This window comes from Volvox carteri (genome assembly GCF_000143455.1).
Source record: "Volvox carteri f. nagariensis unplaced genomic scaffold VOLCAscaffold_35, whole genome shotgun sequence".
Taxonomy (NCBI): domain Eukaryota; kingdom Viridiplantae; phylum Chlorophyta; class Chlorophyceae; order Chlamydomonadales; family Volvocaceae; genus Volvox; species Volvox carteri.
In genome coordinates, this window is record NW_003307578.1 from 580,381 (window position 1) to 593,727 (window position 13,347).

General features: G+C 54.7%; 1 protein-coding gene across 1 annotated transcript in view; it reads left to right on the forward strand.

Moving 5' to 3' along the window:
• Nucleotides 1–1,075: 1,075 nt before the first annotated feature.
• Nucleotides 1,076–13,347, forward strand: part of VOLCADRAFT_94031 (uncharacterized protein) — a gene marked incomplete at both ends in the record, with an annotated part of 19,027 nt that continues 6,755 nt past the window's right edge. Inside the window, 10 exons of the mRNA XM_002953216.1 lie at nt 1,076–1,100; nt 3,279–3,362; nt 3,532–3,685; nt 3,832–5,229; nt 9,253–9,655; nt 10,219–10,290; nt 10,808–11,200; nt 11,806–11,931; nt 12,120–12,181; nt 13,256–13,322. Of these exons, the coding sequence (XP_002953262.1) occupies nt 1,076–1,100; nt 3,279–3,362; nt 3,532–3,685; nt 3,832–5,229; nt 9,253–9,655; nt 10,219–10,290; nt 10,808–11,200; nt 11,806–11,931; nt 12,120–12,181; nt 13,256–13,322 (2,784 nt within the window). The remainder of the gene's footprint in view (nt 1,101–3,278; nt 3,363–3,531; nt 3,686–3,831; nt 5,230–9,252; nt 9,656–10,218; nt 10,291–10,807; nt 11,201–11,805; nt 11,932–12,119; nt 12,182–13,255; nt 13,323–13,347) is intronic.

Genomic DNA, 13,347 nt, shown 5'->3' on the forward strand with positions numbered 1-13,347 from the left:
CCATCTCAACAAGAACGGCTGAGCATATCTATAGCCTCCTGGTAGTGCGCATCCCAGCCCATTGCCAGTCGAACTGGAGAATAGGGCATGTATGAGATGTGTGTGAGACGGAGCAGAAGGAAAATGCTGGAGCAGTTGGCATGGGTATGCTGGAGTTGCGGAGTGTGGTGGAGCTAAGCCATAGCTGATCCAAGGAAGCCCAAGGATAGAGCGAGAAACCGCGCGGCTTTACAGTAACCAACGCACCGTGAGCAGAGGCAGTATGCGCTGCAGGATGCATGCACACCGCACCCCCTATGGCATTAAAGGTGAAGGGTCGGTAACCCAACCGGTCGCTTATAGCTATAACCCAACCGGTCGCTTCGGTAGGGTAACCGACATTTCGAGATAACGACCCGGTAACTGACCGGTCGGCTACCTCACCAGTCGGTTACCTTACCAACCGGTAACCTCATCGGTCAGTAATTCCCTTACTGGGTCGTTAGATCGTTATGTCAGTTACCCTACCGGCCAGGTACCGAAGCTACCACTTACCGACTGGTATGGTAGGGGTACCGACTGGTTTAAGGCAACGACCATTGGGTTACCTGACCCGGTTTTACCTTGGGGTTTAAATGCATGGGTCACATGCATCAGTCTTACAGGCATCCAGTCAAACCCATGGAAGCCTAGGGTATCCAGCTTCAAAACGGATGAAACAACATTGCACGTCTCAAGGTCTATCATGTTGATATCGGGCTTTTGAGTCCTGACCTGATAACCATTAGGTTTATTAAAAAACAATCTAATCGTAGCAAAGCTGAAAGAAGCCGCAGTAGATGTAGGTCAGCGCTGCCAGCCGCCAGCTACACGATCTTCCTATTGTAGTGCATGTCCGTGTTTGTGTGCACGCGCATGCGCGCTGTTCTTTGTATATCATTAACAACAGCTCCGGAGGCATCCAGATTGCGGCCCTCCGCCTGCTTCCCCCCCGCCTGCCGCCCGCGCATGGTCGCCTCCTCACGCATGGTCCTGGAGCTTGACCGGGTTGCGGCCTGGCACGTAACGTCAAGGCATGTGCCTGGCATATACTTGTATGCCTGTATGTCGAATTACAGGCGGTAAGCGGACTCGCTGGTCATGTGCTTCAGCTGGGGTTCGGCGTTAGGGTTTTCTCAGCGACCCTGGTGACGAAGCCGAAAACAGAGCTCATGCGCGCATCTGCTTTTCGGTACGCCCCATGGGGGGCCAGCTGTGGGTTCGACCCCCATAGCGATCGAAAGGGCAAGTGCCGCCATAGCATCCATTCATCAGAGCCTCTGTACCTGCGTAGCATACTCGCTGAATTCTTTAGTAAAAGGCGAAAGAGGCATGAGAGTTATGACGGCCCATCTACAACGGATGTGCGTACCTCATCATTGCAAACAGTGGCTAACACCAGGGCAATGGTGGGTAAAACCACGGATCTCAGCGTAGGCTTTCGTCTAACGACATCCAGCACGACCCAATGCAATCTTGCATTTGCTACTTTCAGACAGGTTCTTGGCTCATGTCTACGACAATGCAATCGTCACAAACTGACATGTCCTCGGCGAGCAAGTTGCCAGCCAGCTGCTTCTTCGGAGCAGGTCTGAAACGGCCACACCCCGCTCTAGGACTGGACGCCCTGCATATGCAAGCGGCCGAACGTTTTCCTACTGTTATGTGTCTTGACAGCGGTTATACAACCCGCGTATGAGGTCCCACACTCTCCCATCACGCCTTCATCAACACACGCTCTTCAGCGTGAAATCGTAGAAAGTCGTACAAGGTCGTACAGGCGTGAGGCGCCCTTGGCCCCATGGCCTCCACCAGGTCATCCCACAAGAATGAATGAAACTTAATGACAGATAGCAGGCGAAGCATTATGCACGCAGCAAAGTTCAATATCATGCCGTTACTTAGCCACGCATGTGCCATGCGAATGGCGAACAGTGCAATCAATATTCTTTTAACAGCATCCCTTTACTTAGCACTCCTTAACCAGGGGGCAGAAACGGTGGTCTATAGTTCACGTTCGTTAGCAACCCAAGAAATTGCTGTATGGATATCGGTAACTGCGATTTACTTCAAGGCTGTGCACTTGCGGCTCCATTTCCGCCATCGGCTTTCACTTGGCCACGCGCTTTCCCTTTCCCGTTTCCAGCATACCTACGGCCTTCCACGGCTGGTCAGCGCTGACTGCTACCCACCATTGATAACCGACACTGCACAACACTGCACGGTCACTGCAAGGCTTAAAGATCATGTACTTTCATGTGCAAAATGTAGGTGGGCTGCTTGCAGGTCATAAAATATGGTGTGACGTGTATTCAGAAGGGGGCCGCAAAGGGTCTCTGCACCAACATTTGCTTAGGCACGAAGGCACCGCGGTGCACCAGCAGGGAACCTTCTGCTGCTCTGTACTTCTTGCATATTACAACTACTGTTTCGCCTTTGCTAAGTCTTGAAAGCGCTTCGCGCTACATACCAGGACACGCTAGGTCGCCTACGAACGCAATACTCAGCCAGAGCTCAGAATCTTAAGGCCTACTTTGGCTCAAGTGACGGGAAGAATTTATGACCAACCTCGCTGTCATGTGTCAAGCTAGAAGCTATGAACAAGGGAAGCTTAGCGATCTGTCATGAGCAAAGCTGCGCTATCCAGTTTTAACTGAAGAAGTCCTCGCTTTAATATGTAGCTATGCCGTTAATGCTGTGCAGGGATTGGAGCTTGCGTCGCCGGACGGTCGTACATGCGCTTTTGTTTGCCTACTTCGCTTCAGCCCTCGCATCCTTATATGCTTGGAATGTTACTTTAAATTCTTCCGCTCGCACTTTGCTCCCTTGCTGGGTAATCAGAAGCAACATTGCTCGCATTGCTTTAAACCCTGTTTGGAATCACATCGCTTGACAATATTGCCATATCTTGTGCGTATCATCCTTTCGAGAAATCTATTTTTCGGAGGTCTCCCCTTTCATTGAGACCGTCTTTGGCGGACTTCGATCGCTGTAATTTTTCAGTCCTGGAACTGGAAATCTGCTTTACATCCCGCTTGTGTTGGAGGCGAAGCCGTAATGGCGGTAAGATTGGTATTGCATGTAAGCTTTTGATCGCTGCAAAGCGTGCGTGGTTTTCACATTGCGAACGCGTCTATCTTGTGGGGGGCCCGGCCTTTATTGAATGACCTTCTTGGGTACATTCGTAATACTCGTAACAACGAACATGGTTAATGATGTTTGCGTAACTCCCATAATGTGTGCTTCTTTGGGCTCTGCAGTGGCGCACCGTTTCGACTACCAGTACCCCAGCTACTGTCAGGCAACCACATGGTGGACGTCCAAGTGGCCGTTTGCTTGTTCGAGTGAGTTTACTGATGGCGGCGCAAAAGGGGTGCCATCGTCAGCATGTAGCGTGCTTTCGACAGCGGTTGGTCGCTTTGATGGTTGTTGATTGCGGGCCGATTGTTACGTTTATAGAACTTTTCCGTGCCTCGTCATGTTCTTCCCAGATGGTTATGGACGTCCCCACAGTTCGCGGCCAACAACTAACATTACTTGCCCGGGCCAATTCCACATATGCAATGCAGGTTCATGCCGCGTTCATGAACCCGCACAGCCTATTAGGAGTTAGTCCTGCAGCGGACGTTAAGGAAGTCAAGCGGGCATACCGCAAGCTTGCTCTCCAGTGAGTCTCTGAACATCGTCGGAACAGTGTCAGTAGCAACTTGTGGACCGCAGATAGAAAAGCAATTCCGGAGACGTACTCTTGTCGTGCTCGCTTTTCCGTGTGTGGGCTTCTGGGTAAGAATGTTGCTTGTGGCCCTTTTGCAGATTCCATCCGGATGTGTGCAAATCTGAAGACGGCCACGAGCGCTTCATCGCTTTGACCCAGGCATATGAGATGCTGCTGGGCCGTGCGGAAGGCAAGACCGATCCCAACCACGCCTCCTCCTCCGGTTGGGACTTCCACGACTGGTATTGGAACTTCCGCATGCAACGTAGCTGGGAGAAACAGCAACGTCAGGCCAAGGGGGCTGCAGATGGCGGCAGCACAGGCAGCAGCAGCAGTAGCAGCACAGAATCGGGCTACAGTTGGCGTCCTCCCCCTCATGGCCAAGCCGGCTTTGGGCAACCTGAGGCCCGAGCGAATTTGCGTAGCCAGCTGGCAGGACTCCGCCACCGGGCTGCAGTACGCGCCAACAGGTCCTCTGCCCCCACATCGCCGCCGCCAAGCAGCTCTCCTACCACCGCCACACCGTCCTGGTCTGCCGCATCATGTGGCGCTGTGGACTACGGGCCTGATTGCACAGACGGGGCTCAATCATCGCCTCCTTCGACGGAGGCAGCGGCTGCAGCCGTTCCTGAGGTCCCGGGGGACGCCGCCAACGTCAGAGGCAGCGCACGATGCCATGGTGCAGCGGCCCGCAATGATCCCTCTTCCTCACCGTCACCAGCCGCCGCCTCCTCGGTCAGCTGGAACGCGTGGTCTTGGTCGTGGTCTTGGGACGACTTGCTTGAGTCAGAGGACGACGACGAGCAAAGCAATGCTGGCCCAGCGGTTACTACTGAGCCAGCAACCGATGATTTGAACGGCGCGGCCACCGGCAACGGCAGCCTTGGCGGCCAGGCCAGCTCCCCCTCGGAGCTGCACGAACAGTACACTCATGTTTATGACGCGGCTGCAGCAGCCCCAGCCGCAGCCGCAGCCGCTGCTGCTGAATGTGCTGAGATGGAGGTCATGGCCGTGCACGACGGGCACTTTGGAACCGTGGTAGGTGCGGTGGTGGCAAATCATGCGGTGCCTTTCCCTGGCGGGGCGATTAGCTGCTCGGAGTTCCCTGACGTGGCTGGCAGGCAGCGGTCTTACTCGACACAGCATCATCAGCCCCAGCCCCAGTACCGCTATAGCGGGGAGGAAACTACTGCTCCAGCAGCACAGAGCTATCAGGATCAGAATTCCCACCAACCGGACCTGGATGATGCGGAGCCGGAGCCCTTCTCTAACCCCTTTGGCAGGGATTTTTCCGCCGGCCGGGGCCAGGGTGAGCAGCAGCAGTACGGCTCTGCTCGCCGGCGTTTCGCCGCCGATGGTGTATCTCGCGAGACCGTCTCGCACCAGCTGGCCGGCTTGCGGCGTAAGGCGGCGATGAAGGCGGCCTCGGCGCATTTTAGCGGTGCCGATGCTGCGGCTGCATCATCAGGAGAGGATGACTGCGGCTGTGAAGTGCTGTGAGTGCGAGGAGGCGACACGGTGACTAAGGCGACAGGGTGGGTTGGATGAATGGATGGGTCGATCGATCAACGGAAGGCGCCGTATGTGGATGGACACAGCCCTCCTTGATGATGTCACGACCACATTTCGTAACCGTATCGCGGCTGCGTCTATGGCGGCTCGGAAAGGGAAGTCTTCCAGACGAGGGTTGCTTACTGGGAGCAGTTTCTGCGCCGCTTGGGGCTGTATATCATTATTTCCTTTTGTGCGAGATATTTGCACTTGGAGAGAGAAAAGCGGAAGTGGGGAGGGCTATAGAGGGCAGTTTTCCCGCTGGCCTGTATTTTTTTCGTTCATTCCGAGGCGCGCGGGCGTGCGCGCTCGGCCCACTTTGGGCGGCGCAAGGCTTCCTCCTGTGTGCCGTTCGGCCCCTCTTGGCAAAGTCGTTTCGCGGCCTTGCTTGCGAGTCGGCGTTGTTGGCCGTTCAAATTATCCAACAACAGAGAGATTTTGTGGGACAGCTTCTCGCCATGTTGGGGTATTTTTGCAGTGGAGGAGGTAATTAGATGGCCCTTGAGGCTGAATCGTACGGTAATGCACTCTTGTCCTTTGTGCCGGGTGCTATGAACATGTGTGTACGCGTGTATGTGTGTGTGTGCGCGTAGGCATGGTTTCGGTGCATGCCCAATAGGTGCCGAGGAACGCGTGTTGTTTGGCTCGAAGTAATGCGAGGGAGAGATGTGAACGTATTGGGAAGAACGTGGCGATATGCAGAGATATAGTTTTAAAATATCCGGCGGGATTGAGGTACGCCGCGGCAATCGATCGCACGGCAGCCAATTTTTCGCCGCTATGACGCCTTTGTGTCATCATATGAGTGGCTCTTGCCGTGCTTAAGCTGGTGTGGCGTGGTGGTTCTGATGGCGGTGGACGATCAGGCGGTGATGCTGAGGGACTTGCGAATGGGGCGGATACACGCCCCGTAGACATGCAACATGCATGGGTTTGCTGATTCGCGGTCTCAACACCGGAATGTAGGCGAGGTTAGTTAGTTTGGGATCTTAAAATGGTAATGCCTTTGCCCTTTGGTGCAAGGCTTGGTGTATCGTGCTACTGAATATGCGATATATCATATATTTAGCAGTAAGATAATGAATCCATCCGTCTTAGGGAAGAGGAAATCGCATTGGGATGAAAAACGCAACAGGAAGAGCGGTTAGGCTGAAATGTGGACACGTGTATTATGTATGCATGTATGTATGTATGTATGACGTCTGGATGGTCGTGTTTTTAACGTGGCTGTGCCGGGTTGTTGGCTGTGCCAGGGTCGTAATGTACGGAACCTCCTAAGCTCGGGGCTGAGGGCCCCGAAGTGCCATTATTGGTTACGGCCCCCCTCCTCCTTCTCCTCCTCCTCCTCCTGTTCCTCCTCTTGTTCCTTCGTCAACCCTTTTCGACACCGGTTGCATGTGCCCCTTTGGAACAGTTTGGAAGACATTCCGACGCGGTTCTCCTCATCGTTGTCGTCGTCAGCATCATTGCCATGTGAGGATAAGGTGGCTAGGGCGGCGCGTGTGTGGGGGGATAGGGCCCGTGTGGGTTTGCCGAGTAGAGGCCGTCTGCGGAGAGGGGGGTTGAGCGCAGCAGGGGGAGTGCTGGGCTCCCACTGCCAGTGCGACGTCGTGTGGTGGTGTGGTGGTGCGACCGCATGGCTAGGAAAGCCCATGGGCGCCCGGGGAGGACACGAAACGGGGGACGGGGCCAAGGCGCGGCGGGGAGGAGGAAGGCGGTGACGCTGTTATTGCCTGCTGCGATGCTTCCTTTTCCTGGCGACTGTCCGTCATGCATGTGCTGAATCCACCGCCTTTCTAGTTTCTATTTGCCATACTGTTTTGTGGCGTTGCGGGTTGGCAGAGTTGAAAAAAGACGATATAGTACGTGTTGTGTTTTTTGCATCTTTTACCGCGAAGGAAAAGTTGGTTTGTTGATGTGCAGTGGTTTTTCCCTGTCTATGTTAATGTTCATGTGTGCCGTTGTCGGGTTGCTGCTGCATTACGGTCGATCTGTCGCATGAGGCCACACCTATGCGTGTTGCGGCAATGGTGATGAAGTCATCGACGAACGCAATATCAATCAACGGAACGTCACGACATTGTTGGCCGTTGTGAAGGATCAAGGATTCGAACAGCAGACCAGGCCTCCAGGAGTTGTTGTCTTTCCGTCACTTTGTCGCCAGGCAGCGACCCAGCGTCCGCGCCGCCAGTTTCCAGAGAGAAGAAAGTGTTTGTGAGCCATGTGAAAGTCTTTTTATACTCGTTTTGCCAAAAGCCATTCCCCGCTTCGCTTATTTCCCTAAGATATGAAGCGAAAGGGTCTGTTTAGTATACGTTGTAGCGCAGTGAGTTTTGCTACCCACTATTTCTGTTTGTTGTACATTTAATTGCGCTGCGGTGTATGCCACGACTTGTTTGCTTTTCCATTTGTTGGGGATTTGTTAGCGGTCCAGCTGCGGGTATACGCTCTTCCGGGAACTACCCCCTTAAATATGTACCGATGGCGTTTCGTCACTCGTGAGGAGGTATAACCCCCCGGGGGGTAGTTTAGAGGGATGAAATGTGTTGTGCGCTTTGCACTGGGGGGACCGTGCAGCCTTGGGGGTGACCGGAGAAGAAACCCGTCATGCACCGGCTTTGTCATTGTTTTTGTGGTTCGTGCGTGCAGATGGACGATGCAGCGTTCTGTTCAGGCTTGGCGCCGTTGTCCTTGGCGCGAATGCCGAAGCACATTTTTGTAGCGCCATGTAACACTGTTCACATGTTGTATTGTATCTCCTGCTGACATGCGGGCGCCCATGTGCTTGACAGCACGATGTCTTGATGCACACAGCCTCTTTAACTTACATCACAGCAAGAGAACCGAAGCCAGCAACAGTCTAGCAAGGTTCAGGCAAGACAGGACAGCGAGGGGAATCCCGCAGTCCGAGCCGACAAGCTGATGGCACAAGCATAGCAATAATGCAATGGTACAGCTTTACAAAAAAAAAAACTTATAGGGGTAAATTTGCACGTACGATGGTACAGGATCAGGGACTATCCGGGACACTGGCGTACGTACTGCAGTTCATACTGTAGCTGTTAACTGGAATATGATTTCCACTTCCTTCAGCCGTTTTCGAAGCATGTGTGCTTTGTGTGCTTTGCCTGCAGCAGCTCGGTGAACGGTTGACTGGTGAGCACACAGGTCAAGACGGGGAGGTTGCTATCCTGGATGGCGGCTGGAGGGGTTTTGCACTTTCCACTCTTTGCGATGTCTTGCTCAGGATCCACTTGAGATTAGGCCCGTCCAAGCAACCGGAACAGGAAAGTGTACGCAACATGTTATGTCGCTGTGACTCCGTCCCTATGTGCGCTTTTGCGTTTTTGCATGTCTGCGAGACAGGCTACGTTGCGACGTTGCGTTGGTTCGTTGTTCTAACCGTTATGCGGTTGCACATCCACGAGTTCTTGTGCGCCATACGGCCGCTGGTAGCTGAGTTTTTCGCCATGCACTTGTCCGGTAGCTGACGCTATTCCGGTCTATCAAATGCGGCGCGCGACACTGCCTCTGCTGTTGAGGTTGGCGGAAGCCACACCTGCCCAACAACAACATCCACAACAGGGGCAGCTGACACGCATACAAGCTTTACTTCTTCAGGCCACAGGGCATATCGGTTTCGCACCAGGTTTGATCGCACAGGCGCCATCGGAGCTTCGCAACACGATTTTTGGCACAGCGCTTGAAGACAACCAAGCAGCAAACAGTAAAGTAAAGAAAATTACAAAGAATGGTGTTGGAAGAACGCTTGGGCAAGGAGACGACAGGAATGATGCAGCCGCTGTCGGTGGCAATGGCGATGGCGATGCCACCATCGGGGGCGCCAATAGGCGCAGCCCGCGATTTACCACCTTGGATGACACTGCTATCTCAATTCTCTCCCACCGCGCTCGCCGCTCCGGCCGCACGGCGCCGCTGTCGATGGCGCGGGCTGCCCCGCCGACAAGCGAACCGTCAGGGCTCCTGCAGTCAAACATCGGGCAGCCTTCATCTCGACCACCGCCACCATCACTACCTCAACAAGGCCACGATGGTTCCTTATCAGCTTCCCTTACCGAAAAAGCGACAACGGCCTTAGCGGCGGTGGCGACGGATGGCACGAAAACAGCAGATGCAACAGTAGGCGGCGGGCGAGGCAACAGAGAACACGAAGCCGATACCACTGGCGCATTACATGCCTTCGAAAATGCCACCAACACCACCAACAAGCAGATCAGCAATGTCATCGTAGCCCGCCGTTCCATACACGAGTTACTTGGCGAGCTGGAGCGCAACGCGGCGGCGCCGCCGCCATCGCCGCGTATCTTGCTGGATTCCCTGGAGCAGTGGAGGAAGCACCGTCGGGAACCGGTGAGCCGATCGCCACTAACCCCTTATCCCCTGTCGGGTTTCGCAGGGTTTGTGAGCACGTATGTGTTTTTCTGTCCTGTGCGGCCCTACTGTGTTGGTGGTACTGTAGCGCTCTCTTGAATAACCAGTTTGCAGTTTGGGTCTTAGGGTTTGGTTGTTTACCCGGGTGGATGGGTTTGTGGTGGTAGGGAGCAGTGCATTAGGGCGCTTAGGCGCTGTAATGCTGCCACCATCAATGTGTTTCGTCTCTCCCCCCCCCCCTCCTCCTCCCCCACTCCTCATCCCCCTCCTCATCCCCCTTCTCCTCCTCCCCCTCCTCATCCCCCTCCTCCCCCCCCTCCTCCTCCTCCTCCTGAGTTGCTCCGCTGAGCGGACAGCTGACAACATCTTTGCCTGAATTTCCAACCCATTTCTCGCACGGCGGCACTTACCGCCATCTTCGCCCTGTGATGCTCAGTGCTTGCCCCGGCTCGAGGGACTTGATCTGTATCTGTATAATGTTCGGACTGTTGGTCCGCGCTATAGCTCTTGTCGTACACATAGTTGCCGTACTCGTACCGCAGAATGCTGGGGGTCGATCGTCGGCTGCAGTGCTGGCTGCTCGGATGGACCGATTGCTGGCTCCAAAGCTGGCGGTGAGTGGTTGGTCGTTGGTCGTTGGCTGTGTGGCCGGTGGGTGCTGCAACTCTCAACCCCCCAAATTCGTGGTTCGTCTTCCCCCAAATTGGTGTTCTTTTTTGCGTCATGGAGCAGTTCATGTTATGGCTTTTGCACTTAACAGCAGTAATATAATAATAATAATAATATTTTTATTATTAAAAATAATAATAATAATATTTTTATTATTAAAAATAATAATTATTATTATTATTGTTATTGTATATTATATAATATTATCATCTCCCTTCGATGTATCCACGATGTTTCCATTCCTCAGTGAGGTTCATTCGGCATTCATCTCCCACCCGGACGACCTGGCGGCCTGGCGACCGCACCGCACCAGAACCCATGGGACCCCAAAACAACCCCAAAGCACTTACCGCCTCACACTCGCATACATACATACATACATACATACATACATACATACATACATACATACATACATACATACATACATACATACATACATACATACATACATACATACAGGGGGACTACGGCGCCAATCTGGAGATCAAGTCCCAGGTGCTACTGTTCTGGTCACTGGTCAAGGGAGGGCTGTTCGGCGAAGCCACACTGGCACTAGCACGTCGTATGGAGGAATCCATCAGGCCAGAGATGCCGTACGGCAGTAGCGACTACTGGGCCTCCCTGGCTTTTTATAGCCTGGGGCTTGCGCAGCAGACGGCAACGGGCGGGGCCGGGGCCGGGGGCGGCGGGACCCCTAGCCCGGCGACGGCGGCTGCGGCGGCAGCGCTCGTGGAGCAGTCGCGGCGGCGGCTGGCGCCGGCGTTGTTGGCGTTACTTAGCCGTAACGCTCGTACGATTAATCAGCAGGGTCTGTCCAACACGTTTTGGGCTGCCGGGCTTTTGCAGATGAGGGTGAGGTTCCTTTTTTGGATGTGTGATGAAGTTGGGGTGAGAGGGGGCGGGTGGGTTTGCGAATGAGGGACGGGGAGGGGGGGAGGGATGCAGCCGTCAGTTGGTCGCCTGATCCGCCGGTTGGGGGGGAGTTGAGGGGCCCCCGGGACATTGCGGCGGCGGCGGCGATCTGTTGGCCAAAATGAAGTGAAGTGGGGTGAGTTGGGGTGGAGATGGAGGTGAGGTGAGGTGAGGTGAGGCTGGGGGATTACGAATGACGGGGGGAGGAGGGGAAATGGCCTTTATGGGCGAATGGGAGGTGGGCGTCGGACGGGTGTGTTTGACCACAGCGGCGGCGTGATGACGGCGGCGGGTGGGCAGTGGCGGATGGAGGGCTTATGCATACCCGCCGTGCCGAGGTGCTGTTTGAATCAGCTTGGCAGCGCAGCCGGTCTGGCCCTCACACCACCACCAGCGGCGGCGGCGGCGGCAGGGTTACACTGGCGTTTGTTGGCGTTAGCTGCCGCCCCGACAGTCTTAGAGTCGATACTCGTGTGACCCTCCTTTCGATTCGTTACTGAGTTGCCGTACACCATGATTGTGATCCTGCCGTACTCGTGCCGTAGGATCACCGCGGGCTCCTGGCGCCCCTTGCTGCGCAAGTGTACAGGTTGGCGGCTGAGGCGCAATCGCAGAATATCTCAAATATATTGTACGGCTGTGCCGTACTGGGCCTCAGCGAGCGGGAATGGGTGAGCGACAGGGGAGGAGCGTGTGTGTGTATGTATGTGTATGTGCGTGTGTAACGGAAGCGCAAGCAGGGTGTTGAATCGCATCCCTAGCCCCCGTACACCCCACCACACTCACCACTTCACCCCGCTCGACCCTATCCCCCCCTTCCCGCCGATCGACATACGGACATATGTACGACAACGCGCAGGCTGCTGTACAGGGCTCCTACCCTTTCTTGGAGCGGCTGCTATCTGAGAGTGTACGGCAGAGGTTGGTTGGATTCCAACCCCAGGAGGTTAGCTGCATTTCCTGGGCGGCTTACAAGCTTGGACTGAAAGGCACCTTGTAAGGCCGGGGGAGAAAAGGGGGAGAAAAGGGGGGAGAGGGGAAAAGACGAACCGAAAGCGAGTGAAGCTGCTGCCAAGGAACGGGGGCAGGGGAGGAGGAGAGGGAGGGCAAGAGGGAGGAAAGGGCTGAAATGCAATGGGTCGTGGTTTTGTGTTGGTGATTGTGGATTGTGGATGATGGTCCACAATCGATGACCGGGTTATGAGACTCCTTGTGCGGCTGCTGGCCACACTTCAGATGCGATCTCGCAGAAGAGTTCCCGCTTTCCGTTGTAGCAGTATGTATGTCTGTGTGTCTGTCTGTCTGTATGATTGTGTGGAGTAGGGGGGTGTACAGCCCTTCACCCCGTGGGCCCGATGTCCTAGCCTGATGCCAGTCACCTCACCCTTCTCCCCTTCCCCGATCCACTCGACCTCGGGCCACCCTCATCCCCCTCATCAACCACATCACCCACATCACCCACGACATTGGCCCATCAAACCCTAAGTCACAGTTTATTGACTTTCCAGGTTCCCAGTTTTGTCGACGTCTGTCCAGTCACAATAATGACTTTCCCGAGTAAGCATTCAGAGAAATTTGCCCCTAGATCAGCAGCGGCTCCAACTCCACTTCTTGTCGACCGGCAGATTACCACAACTGGGTCTGTTATCAGCATCAGCAGCAAAGGGAGGCTTCTCCACGCATCCTCTTTCAGTTGAAGGATAATTATACCGTCCTTTGCCGGAATCGATCTGGGAACCTCCTTCCATGGACGTTATGTCGCACCCTAGCATATTTGCCGTGTCTGAAGCCGACTGTACGTGTATGTGCGTGTGTCGGTATGTATGTGATGTAACGGCTTTTACCGCCCCACCCAAACCCGCCTGGGTGGGGGGAAAGGCGGGCTCAGGGTTTTAAAGGTTCTGCGATTGAGGTTGAAGTTGATGCTGATGCTAAAAACAGCCCCAACCCCTTCATCCAAATTCCTCTCCCTTCCCCCACCCTGTCGTACAAAAGGCCGTTACTGAAGGCCGTATCTGAGCTGATAGCCGGGGGCGGATTCGACGGGGTGACCTCGTCCCAGGTGGGCTACTGCTGCGACGTGGGGC